At 50.9% G+C, this 17,030-nt stretch overlaps 1 protein-coding gene across 3 annotated transcripts in view; it reads right to left on the reverse strand.

Annotated features, from left to right (window-relative positions):
* Nucleotides 1-6,707: 6,707 nt before the first annotated feature.
* Nucleotides 6,708-17,030, reverse strand: part of GOLGA3 (golgin A3) — a 44,938-nt gene continuing 34,615 nt past the window's right edge. For 2 of the 3 annotated variants that reach the window (XM_032602491.1, XM_032602492.1), the window contains exons 18-24: nt 16,892-17,008; nt 14,867-15,006; nt 13,983-14,115; nt 13,638-13,760; nt 12,134-12,298; nt 10,590-10,753; nt 6,712-10,075 (exon numbers count right to left, since the gene is read on the reverse strand). In XM_032602491.1, coding sequence (XP_032458382.1) covers nt 9,859-10,075; nt 10,590-10,753; nt 12,134-12,298; nt 13,638-13,760; nt 13,983-14,115; nt 14,867-15,006; nt 16,892-17,008 — 1,059 coding nt within the window. In that variant the 3' untranslated portion in view covers nt 6,712-9,858. Of the gene's footprint in view, nt 10,076-10,589; nt 10,754-12,133; nt 12,299-13,637; nt 13,761-13,982; nt 14,116-14,866; nt 15,007-16,891; nt 17,009-17,030 lie in introns of all 3 variants that reach the window. The other variant, XR_004345353.1, reaches the window with a different exon arrangement.

Consider the following 17,030-nt stretch of genomic DNA (forward strand, 5'->3'; position numbering starts at 1 on the left):
TGCTGAGAATGTGGAGCAGCTTTATAATTCTCATACACTGCTGGTAGGAGCGTATAATGAGCCAACCACTTTGAAAACTATGAGGCAGTTTCTTGTAAAGTTAAACGTAGGCCTCCCTATGGTTCAGCAGTGCAGCCCTAGGTGTGAAAAAGAAAGTTCACAGAATGTTCATAGCAGCTTTATTCATAATAGCCAAACGAGAAACACCCAGATGTTTGGATAAACCCCATAAGAATGGATAAACAAATTTGGAATCGTCATATGATAATCCTATGGAGGTTTATTATTAGCAACAAGGCGGCTGAATCTGAAAACCATGCTAAGCAAAAGAACCCCACACAAAAGTGGTAAGGCAGAGCTTATGGTGATAGAAATCAGAACAGCGGTTGCCTGAGTGGGGTGGTGAGCTGGGAGGGACATGAGGGGACATTCACTGTGGAAGAGACGCTCTGCATCTTATTGTGTCGATAGTAATACAGGTACACATTGGTTGACATTTGTCAAAACTCACCAAAATATACACTTAAAATCGGTGCCTATTTTAGTGTAAATTCTGTCTACATTTAAAAAGGAAGAGGGGGGCTTCCCTGGTGGCGCAGTGGTTGAGAGTAAGCCTGCCGATGCAGGGGATACGGGTTCGTGCTCCGTTCCGGGAAGATCCCACATGCCTTGGAGTGGCTGGGCCCGTGAGCCATGGCCGCTGGGCCTGCGCGTCCGGAGCCTGTGCTTCGCAACGCGAGAGGCCACAACGGTGAGAGGCCCGCATACCGCCAAAAAAAAAAAAAAAAAAAAAAAGAAGAGGGGCTTCCCTGGTGGTCCAGTGGGTGGGACTCCGCGCTCCCAGTGCAGGGGGCCCGGGTTCAATCCCTGATCAGGGAACTAGATCCCACATGCATGGCGCAACTAAGAGCCCGCATGCGGCAACTAAAAAAAGATCCCGTGTGCCACAAGTGAGATCCAGCGCAACCTAAATGAATAAATAAAAAGGAAGAGCAAGCACCATGTTAGAATGAAATCTTACCATTTGTTGTTTTTAACTTCTAAGTACCTGAGAACAGACCTCAGTCCCCAGCTGCTCCCCAGTCTTGACCTTTCTGTGAATCTGTGCCACTGTGCAGTGATGAGTGCCAGGCCCTGGGCAGACCGCCCCTGCCTGCTGGGTAACTGTAGGTGGATTCTTTCATTTCCCTGTGCTGCAGTTTTCTCAGGGGTAACATGGGATGATAACTGCCCCTGTCTCAGAGATGAGGATTCATATGTGCCAGGCTCTTGCTACAGAGCAAGGTGAGGACTTCATAAACGTTAGCTGTTATTACCACTTCTTTCATACTTCAAAAAACATAAAAGTTGTATATATATACATGCCTTTCAAGGGTAGCAGGGTCAGCCCCCATCATGAGGGATTTTGTTATAGTAATCATAAATCCCAGGAATTCAGAGCACAGGGGGCTGATCTGAGAGACTGTGTATTGTGATAGAGGCTGTTGCCAGTAGCATCCATCCTCTTGATAACAGAAAGTCCCAGCTGGAGCTGGACACACTGCTACAAACACACATCCTGTGGCCTGGTGACTTAGTGGAGGCAACAGACGGTGTACACAGCTAGTGAGTGACACCCTTGAACGAGGGTGTGCGATGTGCCTTCCACCTGGGAAAATGCGGACAGTAACAAGTGGGACCTGGAGCAGCTGTCCGAGGCCACAGATGGGACTGGAGGTTAGAAGGCACTTGTGTCCTCGGCACCAGAAGCTGCCCTCATCAGTCCTGTTTTTCTGCTTCGGCTGTTACGTGAAAGAGAAACTTCTCATTTAAGCCATTGAATTTCGGGGTCTCATAGCCTTTACCAGCCTAACCAGTATCTTAATACCACGATTTTCTGTGGAATCCAGCTAACAATAGGTATGCTATTATGGCTGGATTCTCCTCACCACCATCTAATGCAGTCTACACTCCATTAAACAAGACTGCGATAAAAGCAGGGGTGGGGGGAAACACAATTCCACTATTAAGAAGCCAACCCTACAGATGGCCAAGAAGCACATGAAAGGATGCTCAACATCACTAATCATTAGAGAAATGCAAATCAAAACTACAATGAGGTGTCACCTCACACCAGTTAGAATGGGCATCATCAGAAAATCTACAAACAACAAATGCCGGAGAGGGTGTGGAGAAAAGGGAACCCTCTTGCACTGTTGGTGGGAATATAAATTGGTGCAGCCACTATGGAGGTTCCTTAAAAAAGTAAAAACAGAATTACCCTATGAACCAGCAATCCCACTACTGGGCATATACCCAGAGAAAACCACAATTGAAAAAGACACATGCACCCCAATGTTCATTGCAGCTCTATTTACAATAGCCAGGTCATGGAAGCAACATAAATGCCCATCAACAGAGAAATGCATAAAGAAGACGTGGCACATATATGCAATGGAGTATTACTCAGCCATAAAAAGGAGCGAAATTGGGTCATTTGCAGAGACGTGGATGGACCTAGAGACTGTCATACAGAGTGAAGTAAGTCAGAAAGAGAAAAATATTGTATATTAAAGTATATATGTGGAATCTAGAAAAATGGTATAGATGTATTTGCAAAGCAGAAATAGAGACACAGACGTAGAGAACAAGGGGAAAGCAGGGGTATGTGATGAACTGGGAGATTGGGATTGACACATATACACTATTGATAACTATGTATAAAATAGATAACTAATGAGAACCTACTGTCTAGCACAGGGAACCTGACTCAGTGCTCTGTGGTGACCTAAATGGGAAGGAAATCCAAAGAAGAGGGGATATATGTGCATATATAGCTGATTCACTTTGCTGTACAGCAGAAACTAACACAACATTGTAAAGCAACTCTACTCCAATAAAAATAATAATAAAAAAAGCAGCCAACCCTATACTGGCCACTATTCACCTGTGAGGTAGAAATGAGAGAATTTGAGATATAAACCCCTGCAGGTAGAAGTGGATTTCCACGAATGAAGAGGAATTAAGTTTAGGGGAACTGATGGTGTCTTTTGGGAAAGGAGCAGGTTTAACCTAATTGCTGATTGCAGTCGGTCTCCTAACTTCACTCCTGACCCCAGATCACGAGAGGGCCAGGGTCCGAGCCAGCCCCGGAGACTGAGGGGGGAGGTCTAGTTTCACATGTATTGTGAATAGCCTTCAATGAGAGGAGGAAAAATATGTATGCTGTTACACATGGTGGGGGTCTGGTCAGGAAAGCAGCCCGTCCCAGGTGATTCAAGAGGGGAAGTGCAGCCCTACGAGTGACGAGGGACGGCCACAGCAGGAAGCCACCGAGATCCTCGGAGCCCTGAGATGGCAAAGATGCAGCCACTGAGGAAGCTGCACCGGCAAGGGAGCCTGGACATTTCATTTGCAGATTAGCAAAGGGATATTTTACACAAAGCTGTCAGGGGGGGCTTCCCTGGTGGCGCAGTGGTTGGGGGTCCGCCTGCCGATGCAGGGGACGTGGGTTCGTGCCCCGGTCCGGGAGGATCCCACGTGCCGCGGAGCGGCTGGGCCCGTGAGCCATGGTCGCTGAGCCTGCACGTCCGGAGCCTGTGCTCCACGCGGGGAGAGGCCACAACAGTACCGGAAAAAAAAAAAAAAAAAGCTGTCAGGATCTTACAGAATTTTAAGAGATCTTGAAGGGCATTTATTCCTAATTCATGAAAGTGCTCTGTGAGCAGTGTTTTGTTGTGGTACTATATGTAGCCACCATTTCTACACCAAATTAGCACGGAAGGAAACCCAGTTGGTGTTTGTTTACATGTCTTTCAGTTACTGAACTAGGCTAACTGAGGCTCATTGTCAATGAAATCCACCTGCTGAGTGTTCCCATGCCCCTGATGCCCTGTAATCTAATAGGAGAAACAGGGACTCTCCAGAAATAACATTGCTGAAAAGAAACATGATGTAAAGTGGTATAAACTTACACCTATCTGTAAGTGCACACAGGTTCAAGGGTCATTCGGGGTTGGGATCAGGGAAGGTTTTATGAAGCTGACCCAGGTCTGTTTTCTGCTCACTTGTCGCATCCCTAGGGGACAGTCTGCTGGGCCAGAGTCCCCTACCTGCGACAGCCCACACCCCTTCCCAGCTGCAATGACTTCACAGTGGGAGCGTCCCATGTGCCCCAGTGGGGTATTTACACCTGGGAATCACCAAACGCTGCGAATCAGGCTTCTTCCTCCTGCGGAGCTGCTCTTAGATAGCTCTAGGAACAGTGAGCGCCAGCCCCAGACTCAGACACGTGCTCAGTGAGCAGAGACAAGGCAGGGGCAGCTCAGGGCAAGCGAAGCGGGCAAGACGTCTGGGCGAGGCCAGGGCACTCCTGGCCTGTCGCGGGCACGCAGACTGGCCAGGAGAGGCCGAGGCACATCGCAGGAACAGGTCACCCCAGTCTCCAGAGGCGTGAGCGGAGAGGTTCGTCGCTTGCTCCCACCTGCTGGCCCTTGTGGGTCAGCTGCTGGCACTGTTCCTCAGGTAGGTGCGCATGCTGACCAGAGCACCGGCCGAGGACAAGGCTGTCGCCATGTGGGAGGGCTTCGCTGCAGCCGGTCAATGCCCTGCACCATCTCACCGGCTCGAGGAGCTGTGCCTGCCGCCCCATGGCGCACACCTACGTCCCGGGCGAGTGCTGGCGGGGCCTGCAGAGCCCACCCAATGCACGCGGACCAGCTAAGAAGGGAAGCCAGAGAGGCTGCTCCTGGCCAGATGGTAGCGGGCTGGGAGGCCGGGCCATGTGCGCGGCACTCGGGCCACTGGAAGGCTTGGGCAGCAGCGGGAGGACGACGACCCTGAAGGCTGGACAGCGTTAAGGGGCTGCCTCCACAGCTAAGCCAGGCTCCGGCTGATGCGGAGAAAGGCGGGGCACGGAACAGAGACAGGGAAGAAGCCGTGGGCCAGGCTGGGCCGGCGAGAACGGTGCCGAGGGTGGGAAACCCTGAGGGTTAGAGACCAGGGGACTGTATCACGATCAGAGTCGGTCAAAGGAAGGGACTCTTTTCTGGATGGAAATGAGGCGTTCCAGCTTTCAACACACCAAGGCTTAAGCACCGGGAAAATCGCTCCAAAATGTCCATCAGGTCTTTAGAAATGCACACGGAAAGCTCACAGACGAAACAAAGGCCCTGAGACCCCAGGAGCCGAGAATTTCCCCCGAGTGGAGCCTCCTCCAGCAAGTGCCAGACCAGGCGAAGGAGGGCCGAGCGTGCAAACCTCGAGGTGCTTCCAGCCCGAGCCAGAAGCACGCTGTTCGAGAGGGGGTGCCCACTCCGCCTGGAGATGGGCTGGGGTGTGAGAGGGGGCCTGGCGCAGGAGCGCCGCCCTCTGCACCCCACCAAACAGGTAGACAAAGGGGTCAGCAGCCCAGTGTCACATCTCCTGTGTTTCCAGGAAAAAGTCATTGCCAAAGAATGCTTCTTACGAGAACCCGCAACACTCTTTGTGACGTGAAAGCTAGCATGAAGGCGAGCAGAAGAATTCCAATAAATGCTGCTTCTGGGGCGGGCAGCTGCTGACTGCTAAGAATTCCTCCTCATTTAGGGAAAGGCTCGGAGACTCTCCCAACAGCTATCACGCTTGTCTACCACACTGGACGTCGGTGGCATAAAGAATCCTACTTCTGTCCCCACCTAGCCGGCTGCAGGACGGATGAGACCGCGTGACCGGGAGGGCTGAGACCAAGTCCTCGGGCCACACTCAGTGCGCACTGCTGCCCATACTCGCACCCCCTCTGAGCCGGGGAGCAGCTGCCCGGGAGTCTGCACCTGGACCACTCCGGTAGCAACCACTGCACTACCGTTAAGAGGGTGCGGCACGGAGCAGCTATCCAACGGAGAGACAACTTAAAAATAAACCCGTCAACTCGTTCGTTTAGCGCCTGCAAGTGTTTAGCAGCTTTACAGGAAAAGGGAAAAGTTCCGATACATATAATCACCCTCTTCGTGATTACTGTAGGAAGGAAAATTTGCATCCTCAGTACTTCAGGAAGTTAAGGCCACAACAGGAGGCGGTCAGAGCATCTTCATTTAGGTCTGGGTGGTACACGTAATACCTGACCCTTGGTTATAGAAGCTCACGAGGTGGAGACACAAGAAAACATGTGTCCAACCCACCACAAAATTGAATTCTGTGACCACTGGTTTACTGCTCCTTTTCTGTACGTTTTTTACCATGCTGGTTAAGTGATAACATTTAACTGAAGAATCTACATCCGGTCTGCTCTCGCTGATCAAAAATGAAGTATGGATGAAGAAGGCAGGTGAGACTGGGGAGCCACAAGGTTGCGACTCGGAGTCACAGTCCCACTGCTGCAGGTGAGGGACAGTCAGTGGAGGCTGGGGGCTGGACGACACCGGAAGCACGCGTGCAGTGCGTCCGCAGCCTCAGGAGCGGTTCCCCGTGAATGAGCGGTCCTCCTGTGAACGCTTCCCACCTCCGTACTTACTGGCGTGTGGTAACAAGTGAAGTGCGGGTGAAGGAGGAAGCAACACGGCGAGACGCTTGGCTCCTGCTGTGGTCAACAGCAGCCACAAGGAGTTAGATTTCGCGGCCATCTGAAACTCTGGCAGAAGAAAATTCTCTTCAGTTATCTGAACAGAGTTGGTAACAACATGAGATAAAAGTTACTCCCAGTTATGACAAAATATATACATGAAAATGAAAGCACCCCAAGGAAATATAAAAATCTTTAAGAAAAAATAGTTTATTGCACAAAATTCAAGGAATCCCCAAGCACACTTAAATTTATAAAAAATCAACATGCTTTTTAAGTTACAATTCATTCTGCACGGTGACACTTTTCCCCTGAATAGCCCCAACCTGAGGACTCCCTTTTAATGAGGAAATTTTTATTAAACATGAATAACTTAAAACCACCGAGTTTTCTAGATCCTCTGAAGCATTCCTGTCAAGGATCCTATTATAACCTGAGACCACCATACACTGAGAGGCGCCCTGCGGGGAGTGAGTGAACTTGAGTGAGGCTCCGAGAAGACTCTCACAAGCCCCGCCCTGTGCACATCACGGCCCTTGGGGATGCTCCAGGACATTTCTCTTTCAGATCCGCTGGTCCCTTTCACTACTAGCAATCTTTACACGCGACATTTAATTTTTGTTAAAAAAATACTCAGAAAAGTAGGAATATATGTCACGGTGCCCTTGCAGGCCCATGGCTTTTGCAGTATCCCTATACCAAGGAAAGTCTTTAAACCGAGGAGGAGTTGAGTGAGAATTTTCCTAATGCAGCATTCCACAGGCTGTGTTCCTCGAGGCCCACCCTGGCACCTGGACCCCAGGCCAGAGTGTGAGCCAGTTTCACGTCTCATCAAAGACACTGCCTGTTACAGCTTCCAAATAGTAGAACAAAGGCATGTAAATCTAAAAGATCCGTGGCATCTATCTGATGTGTACCGTGGAAAAATCAACAATAACCACGCACAGTAAGTTATTTTAGGAGCATAAGAAAATCAAGTCATAACATCACGAAGTGTCCAAGCTGACATGCTCTCCAGTGAGGACACGAGGATGAACAACATACACAAATACAGCGCAACAGCAAACGTGTTTCTACACGTGCTCCAGAGTGGACTGCTGTTTTCCATGAGGAAGTTCCTAATTCCCACTTCTGCCCACAGCGGAAGAATATTTCCGACGCTGTTCCCTAAAGAATCAAGCTCTGGGAGACAGGAGCACCAGTAAAGCCCCTCAGAGAAAAAACCGGCAGCAAACGAAGAGCAGGTGATTCAGTCCAACGTCCCCCTTCAGGGTGATCTGTTAAGGAAGCCCGGACACAAGGGCCCCTGGTCGGGACCTACAGGCCAGACGTGGCAGCACGAGGGGCGCACACAGGACACGGGAGGGGAGCAGCCTGAGCGCTCAGGCCAGAGGCAGGCCGGGCGCGCACGGAACTAGAGGATGAAGCTGGCACAAGATGACAGCAGGAGCCCAGACGAGGCACTGCTGCTAAGGGCGCGCACACGCGTACACGCGCACGTACACACACGGAGGTGACTCGACAAAGGAAAAAGGCGTGGGGAACAGAGACTGGCTTTCTCTTGATGGATATACTCAGGATTCCTTTATCCTTTCCTAAGGAAGATACACTGATTTTCTGGAAGACCTCAGCAAGGAGAGAGAAAGCAGCTACAAAATGAGGCTAAGTGTGATTTCTTGGCTCTAGAATTAAAACAAAAGATATCACAGCCAAAATAAATAAGAACATAAATTACCATTTTTCTTTTCCAATGGTACAAAAACAATTTTGTCAAAAACGATTTCCAACTTAAAATGAAGAGTAGAATAAAGTTTTCAAGTATAATTAACAAGATTAACCCTGTACAAATGATATACATATTTTAGACGTTCCAATACTTGCTGGGGAATTTTTTTAAACACTAAACATCTTTGTGATTAATGCTACTTTAATATTATCAATTAACCTTCTAACAGCATACTGTGAGAGAACACAAGCAGATTAAAAACACCACACTGTCTTCTCCACAAGAGAGAACCAGGTGATGCAGTGACACGAGCATGTCTGGCCTGATCAGTAACACCACACACTTCATCTTCAGACCAGCCGACCTGCACAGGGGGCCACACAGACCCTTCTCTTCTCTAACTTGGAACAATGAACATTATTTTAGATCATCTTAGCAAACTAGGGGCAAGCTTACAAACCTCGAGTCTCACAGTCACTCTAGGCGGGACCTCGCACACTTGGGGTGTCTGATTTCAGGTAAACCTCGGGAGACCCTCTCATGCTGACCTGCCCCTTTCGCTGCTCTCCAGATGAGAGGGTCAAGGGCCTTCTCCCCCTTCTGAAGGCTGTCACCACACAGAGGCCAGCATATCTCTTGACGACCACACAGGCGTTGGTGGACGTTGCCACACAGGGCAAAGTGCTCCCTGGTCTGGAGCCCGCGGGAGCCCTGGCCCTGCCCCGCCTCCTTGCTCCCCCCCCCCCCACCTCTTGAGGCCTCTCCCCATGCCTCACGCATCAGGTCAGCGTGTGCTGACCGTGGTGTCTATGTGGGCGTCCTGGTGGCCATCAGGCCTGCCCGGGGGTTGGCCAAGGTGAGCGAGGCCACGCAGGGCCAGGGGTCAAACAGGTGGGCGTTGTGCACTCATGGCAAGGAAAGACCCTCAAAATTAAGTGAAACTAAAATAACAAAGCACTTCTGCCTAAGAATATTTGGCTTTAGAAGGTAAATAAAATAATTACATTTCTTAAAACATAATTTTCTGACATTCCTAAATCCTACACATACGTTACTTCCTAACTGCAGATTTTCAAAAGGCAATCAATAAAAAGACAATTCGGGTCATTCTTAAATAATACGAGCATATACTTTTTAAAGATTAGATTATGATTTCCGGTATTTATATATACGTTCTACGGAGAGATGGCTATTGAAAACAAAACAAAATAAAATAAAAACCAAAGGTGCAAACGAGGTCTCACTCCTGCAGGGAGGAAAGCTCTTTCTGAATCAGACAGGAAAGTGAGAAGCCGGACGCAGCCACGCAACGCCTCCACCAGCGGCTGTCCGAGAGCAGCGTCTACGGTCAGGCCTAAGATGCCTCCTTCCGCAGATAACCCTTCAGACACATGCAAAATGTCTCACTGAGCCCTAGATTAGGTTTTTAAGATTTGGTCACTTCGTGGGAAAAGCTGGCTGCAACCTGCAAATGACTGTCATCACTTCTCGGCTCTCGACTTGTTATTTTACTCCTTGTAACGGCCAATGCAAAACTTAACTTTCATCTCTTAGAAAGACAATAGAGCACACAGTCAAATAAATAACACGGAGGAGAGAGCATTCCTGCGGTCAGCTACAAACACTCGGGGTGGGGATGCTCGGCGGTCACCGCTCCAAAGTGCTCTCTCGTGGCCCCGCTCTGCCCGTGTTGCTCCGTGTCTCCTCTGGGGTTGGCGTGATCGCCCAGGCGGGAGGGGCTGGCGGGGTCCCCCTGCGTCCACGAGGACAACGACTGGTGCACAGTGACCGCATGAGCCTCCATCTGGCGCTGCAGGCTGTCCATCTCCTGCCTGGGGAGACAGGGGAGGCGCGCGGTCAGACGACAGCCGGGGGCGCTGTCCCCCCCAGAGACAGCTGGCCACCTCGGACCCGGCCCTGACGGCAGGTCGCTCACGCACACCCTCGGGGGCCCGTCGAGCCTCTCTCCTGGAACAGCACGAAAGAGACTCTGAGCATTTTCCTGTGTACCACACAGAGGCCGACAGGCCAACTGGGGAGAACGTGGGAAACACAGAGCCGAGGGTCTGTCCTGCAGGGCGTCCGCTCACAGGGCCAGAGCCACACCTGCCCTTGCCTCAGACACGGGCCTCCCACTGCCTGGCATGCAGGGTCATTTATCCCCGGGCAGCTCCCACCTTGGAGATGGAGGGAGAGGCACGGGACCAGCCCACCGCCAAGAAACACCACGGAGCCGCTCGCCAAGAAACACCACGGTGCGGTGCTGGCAACAGGGAAGATTCTTCCAACTGAGACCTGCAACTTATTTGTAAAGACTACGAGACGGAGCCCAGAGCAGAGTCATACTTGAGTTGCTGGAGGCAGCTGTTGAGGTTCTTGAGGGGCTCCTTGCTCACGGCAGGCGGGGGCCGCAGCAGCTCCTCCAAAAGCGAGGCCGGCACGGGGCAGTCAGGGATCTTCACCGGCGTCACGGGGCTGGAAGAGCTGGCTTCTCCCTTCGGCTCCTTTCTCTGTTTTTAAAAGCACACGGTTAGGTGCTTCCCCGGTGGCACAGTGGTTAAGAATCCGCCTGCCAATGCAGGGGACATGGGTTCGAGCCCTGGTCCGGGAAGATCCCACATGCCACGGAGCAACTAAGCCTGTGCACCACAACTACTGAGCCTGCGCTCTAGAGCCCGCAAGCCACAACTACTGAGCCCATGTACCACAACTACTGAAGTCCATGAGCCACATCTACTGAGCCTGCACGCCACAACTATTGAGCCTGCACTCTAGAGTCTGTGAGCCACAACTACTGAGCCCGCGTGCCACAACTACTGAAGCCAGCACACCTAGAGCCCGTGCTCCGCAACAAGAGAAACCACCGCAATGAGAAGCCCGCACGCTGCAACGAAGAGTAGCCCCAGCTCACCGGAAACTAGAGAAAGCCCGTGCAGCAACGAAGACCCAACATGGCCAAAATAAATACATAAAATAAAAAATGAATAAATTTATTAAAAAAGAAAAAAGGCACACAGTTAGCTCTCCCACTCGGAGGCTGACGTCCCTGCCCCTTCCCCGAGGGTCCCCGCCATCACACGCGGTCTTCAAGGCGCCTCCCCAGCTCCCCTTGGGCCTCTGGGGAAGCACTTCCCACTCGTTCTAAATCAGCAGAGCTGGCAGCCACGGGGGTTCAAGAAATGTTGGCTGAATAGAAAACCTTCTTCCTAATGAATGAAGCAACACTACAATCCTGGCTCCTCAGGAGGCCGGAGCTGCCGAGAGCTCCCTAAATGAGAGCTCACGGTGGGAGCTTTCCAGAGAGACCATGGCCTTGACTCTGAGTTTCCCTAAGAAATTAAGTCAATTTTCCAACTCATAAGACTCCCCTTCCTAGGACTTCAAACTTTTTCCACAGATAAACAAACCGTGCTAAATAAACCTCCGAATCTACGTGACTTCTTTGCACCTGCAAAATATTTACATAGACTGAGCAGAAAAGCAGACGGTGGGTAAACAGATAACCTGAACAGAGCTCATGATGGCTGCTTCGGGCTCCCCGGGCCCCTGAGCCTGCTCTGGCAGCTGCTGTGTCCCAGCTGGGCTCGCCTAGAGGCCCAGGGGCTCCTGTTAACACAAGCAAACCATGCCCCCATTTGCTTTATAAAGCATAGTACAATAAAATGGCATCTAAATTCATAGAAAGAGGCAAACACTCTGTTGGAAAAAGCTCTAAATTAAAAAGATTTGGCCTATGGTCCGAGGAGAACACCCCATCGTCATCTATCTTCACACAACCGTCACTCAGTGTTGGTTAACGTAACTCTGTGACTGGCTGACCGGCTGGAAAGCCTGCCAGCCTCCCGCCAGCACGTCCCCGGAGCCCCACCAGCCGCCCGGTGGCCCAGCACCATCTTGGCTGCTCCCCGCCGCAGGTCCAGCTTGAGCTGCTGGTTTTGCTGGAGCAGCGTCTTCATGTTGCTCCTCAGTTCCGACACTTTAGCTTGAAGCATGAATTTGTCTTTCTGGGTCAGGGACAGGTCTTCCCGCACCACCTCCAGCTCAGATTTAATATTCTAAAGAAAGAGAGAAAGTCATAGCTTTTTAAAACTGAAAGGTCTGGGGCTTCCCCGGTGGCGCAGTGGCTGGGAGTCCGCCTGCCGATGCAGGGGACGCGGGTTCGTGCCCCGGTCCGGGAGGATCCCGCGTGCCGCGGAGCAACTAAGCCAGTGCGCCACAACTACTGAGCCTGCGCTCAGGAGCCCGCGAGCCACAACCACTGAGCCCACGAGTCTAGAGCCTGTGTTCTGCAACCCACCACAGTGAGAAGCCCGCGCACCGCAATGAAGAGTAGCCCCGGGCTTCCCTGGTGGCGCAGTGGTTGAGAGTCCGTCTGCCGATGCAGAGGACACGGGTTCGTGCCCCGGTCCGGGAAGATCCCACGTGCCGCGGAGCGGCTGGGCCCGTGAGCCATGGCCGCTGAGCCTGTGCTCCGCAACGGGAGGGGCCACAACTGTGAGAGGCCCATGTACCGCAAAAAAAAAAAAAAAAAAAGAGTAGCCCCACCTCGCCACAACTAGAGAAAGCCCGCGCACAGCAACAAAGACCCAACGCAGCCAAAAATAAAAAAACTAAATAATTTTTTTTTAAAAAGTGGTAAATGTATAACTCACATTAGTTAAAAAAAAACAACTGAAAGGTCTTAAACACACTGCACAAATCTTAGTTTGTACGTCACAATTCCAAGGGGCTGGAACTCTCAGCCTTCATGAGTCGCTCCCCTCCCCCCGCCACTCCTCTCCACGGGTCTACACTGCGGAGAATCTGGTTACAGTCCTGTCCTCAACGTTCCCATCCACACTTCAGAGCCTCTGCCGAGGGGCCGGTAATATTCCCACGTCCACATCTGACAATGAACCCAACCCTTGTTTAAACTCCAAGATCAGCTACTAGAATAAGCCTAACTGTTCCTAAGACAGAATACAAGTCAGTTCTGGTTATCTCAAGCTGTCCACCTACAAGCAGGAATCCCAGTCAGAGTCACGTTCCCGACCCTTTCCTCGCGCAGTCAAGACTGTGCCTAGATTTCTTCGTAGAGAAGCTTATCACAGATTGGCGAATGGAACTGTCTCATTTTTTGGACTTAATGAGATCCCGTTTCTGGGACACACCGCACAGCTCGGCCCAGGGTGGGGCCCTGGGGCTCTGGTCTCTGCTCAGCGTCCCTCAGCTGCCTGACCTGGGCTTCTCTCTGAAATGGGATAATGTCTGCAGAACGGTTTGCTGGGAGCATTCAAGCCACTGAGAACTGCTGCTGCGCACCTAGCACGCTGCCTGGCACAGTCCAGGGAGGAGCTGCTGCAGTGCTGCCAGGGCACGTACACGCCCCGTACACGCCCCGTACACGCCCCGTACCTGCATTGACTGCTGTATCCCATCCAACTCCTGTTTACTCTGCCGCTCAGTCACATCCAGCTGCTGCTTCAAGGACTGGATTTCTCTCTCTTTCTGATCCACCTCCCATTTGAGATTTTCCATCTACAGAAGGGAAAAAGTCACACAACCAAAAGAATTTTAAAATGGCTTTCTTGCATTATAACATTGCTCTAACTATATCTCTGCGTATCATTTAATATCATACTTAGAAAAAATAAATATCCCTTTCCAAGAAGGCAGAGAATGAAGTGAATGTGTCAACCAGCAGAGTCTAGCTCTGTAAGTCCTGTTAACTGGAGATGTAAAGCCGCCCCGGCGGGTCACCTCTTGGTTTCCTATGGGCTCTTTGCTCAGCTGCTCATCCAGCTGCTTCTGTAGGAGCTGGAGCTGGGTCCGGGCCTCTGCCAGCTCTGCCTGGAACTGTGCTATTTCCTGGGAATGTTTCCCCTCCTGAATCCTAGCATAAAAAACAAGGAAGAGTGAAATTACAGCGTTCTTCCAATTACCTTCCCACTCAAAAATGTTGTCAGTTGAACGTTACATGTCCTGGGTGGACACGCATCATGACAAAAACTCCCATACTGCTCACCCTGGGCAGGGACTGTTCTAGGAGCTCTGCAATGCACTAGCCCAACGAATCCTCACAACCCCCGGGGAGGGATGCTTTGTGAGCCAGTTCACGGATTAGGATGGGAGGGACCGATGCACGTGCAGTGCCCAACACATGTGCCCGCACGGGTGCGAACCAAGGCCACCCCAATGGGAGCTGCGCACCACAACGAAGGGAAGCCCGAGGGGAGCTGGGGAGGCGTCTCGAAGACCACGTGTGACGGCGGGGACCCTCAGGGAAGGGGCGGAGGCGTCAGCCTCCGAGTGGGAGAGCTAACTGTGTGCCTTTTTTTAATAAATTTATTCATTGCTTATTTTTTAAAATTTATTTTTGTCTGCACTGGGTCTTCTCTGAGAAGAGGGCTCTCTCTTCTCAGAGAAGAACCAGCAGGGCACAGAGTGGGAGCACACGGCATCAAGGCCAAAGCTTCAGACGGAAGCTGCGGCATCCTGAGACAGCAATCGGATCTCTCTCTCCTTCTCGGATCTGCCTGCAGAGTACTCAGCGATCTGCCAGGACACGGGGGCCCTGGTGCGCTGAAGGCACTAACTGGAGATGGAGGGGGTGGTGGCGCCCGGCCCCGCCCTCTCGCACTCACTGGAGCCCATCTGCCTCCGCCTGCAGCCTCTGCACCTCCCGCTCCTTGGCCTGCAGCTCCTTCTTCACCTCGCTCAGCTCTAAGGTGGCGGCCTTAAAATGGCGGCGGTTGTGCCCCGCTTCCCCCTGGGCGGCAGCAACCTGGGAAGAAGAACACTGCGTCACCGAGGACAGAGGCGCAGCCTCACAGGACGTGCCCGGGTTCGTGGAGGCCGCCACCCAACCCCTTGCATCCTAGCTGCTCTTGCAGGCCTTCCTTCCAAAGCCTCCCAAGGTCCCCGTCAAGGATGAAAGTACTGAACACACGCTTGGCCCTCAAGCATGCAACGTGGTAGCAGAACCTGCTGAGCCAGCAAATGTGCCCAACTTTCTTGGTCTGAGCAGTGGTTACAGTCTTCCTCAAGTATATCTGCATGTTTCTCGTTACATGCATTCACAATTCACGTATCTGGGAGGAACCCGCCTCTCTATCACATACCATCTAATAACTGTAAGAAAGCTATTGCTCGTCATCCATTAGGACGCAACTAGCTTTCTGCATAGTTAACAACAGTTTATCTCAAGGTTTCTGAGAAAACGAGCAAATTATCAGAATGTAATGAAATTTTCCATTTTCCTTTCCAACAGTTTAGTTTTCTTGCCTGATTGCACTAGCAAGCACTTCATTTCAAAGAAGTTTAGTAAAAATATTTATAGTGTATTACAGATGAATATAGAAAGAACTCATACATGAATGGAAAAAAAACTCCAATAGAAGACATTAGCCGTGGTTGTCACTAGGTAGAGATTCAAGATGATCTGTACTTTAATCTCCGTGCACACTAAAAATTTTTACTACATGTACTATTTTTACGATCAAGACAATCAGACCAAACGCACTTAGAGGAATAAGTAAGCATCATTTACAATTACTGCCCTTAAAAAAAGAAATCAAAGTGAAATATACATTATCCCTCCAGCACCTTTAGTTAAAAATCTCCTAGTTACGTCTTTAAGGTCAGAATAAAACTATTAAGTGATACCTGAGTACAGAGCAAAAGATAGGAAGGTGGGGATAGAAAAGTAGGGAGTGTTGCTGACTCAGTTTGGAACCACAAGACGTGCAGCAACTCCACGCAAGGATAAAACGTCAGCTGCAGGCGAGGCAAACGTGAGTCAAGAACAAGCCAATAATCGTTCACGTTAAAATATTCTTAACGTATCTTAAAACTAGTCCTACTTTAAAAGAATGTCTTACTGTCTCACTCAGGAAATAAAGAAATATCTCCTTCTATCTCTAGTGTACTTTCCTGGAGAAATTTTTAAAGAATGTGGCAAAGCCCAGGTCACATGCACCTACACACGCATGAATGCGCCAATGACAAACATGTTCTGAGCATCTGCTCTGTGCAGGCACTGGGGACATGAGGGTAAACAAGCCGCAGACCTCGTCCCAGGAAGCTGACAGTCTAACAGGGAAAGAGCTTTACAGAAACCACAGACGAGGCATCATGACAGTAAAAATTTTAAAGTGCACGGCCTGAGGCCCACTCTAGCTCGCAGGGTGGCCAGGGCAGGGCCCTCTGCGGGATGAGCCACCTGATGCCCTGGTGAACACCTGAGCCAGGAAGACTGCTCCAAATGCAGAACATGGCCATGGGTCTCCAGAACCACCTATCTTGGTTGCATTTTTAACACAAATAAACGTATACTACTCTGCAGTTTGCTTCTTAACCCCACACTACGTGCAGGGCATCTTTCCCCAGCAAAATACGTAGCTACGGAGCTCTGTGCACATATCTTAGAGCCACACGACGGCACACACTCTTTCACTGATGAGCACAGGGAGGGGGCCCTCTCCAGCCTCGCTGTCGCCAACCCCATGATGATACCCTGTCCTTGGACACGTCAGTAAAGGTATTCACACGCTAAGTTCCTGGAAGGGAACTCTTGTCAAGGGTACTAATACTCAGTTTTCAGACATTTAAAAATTACATTCCGGAGGCTCTATGAGGCTGCAATCTGGAGCCGGTTGGAAGACACACACCTGCTCCTTGAGGCTGTGCACCGTCACCCTTTCCTTCTGTAGCGCGGCCTGCAAGGCCTGGACGAGCTGCTTCATTTGGCGGTCCTCCTCCTCTTTGCGCTGCAAAACTGCCTGCACCTACAGCACATTCCAAGAGTGG

The sequence above is a fragment of the Phocoena sinus genome, chromosome 14, assembly GCF_008692025.1.
Source record: "Phocoena sinus isolate mPhoSin1 chromosome 14, mPhoSin1.pri, whole genome shotgun sequence".
NCBI classification, from domain to species: Eukaryota; Metazoa; Chordata; class Mammalia; order Artiodactyla; family Phocoenidae; genus Phocoena; species Phocoena sinus.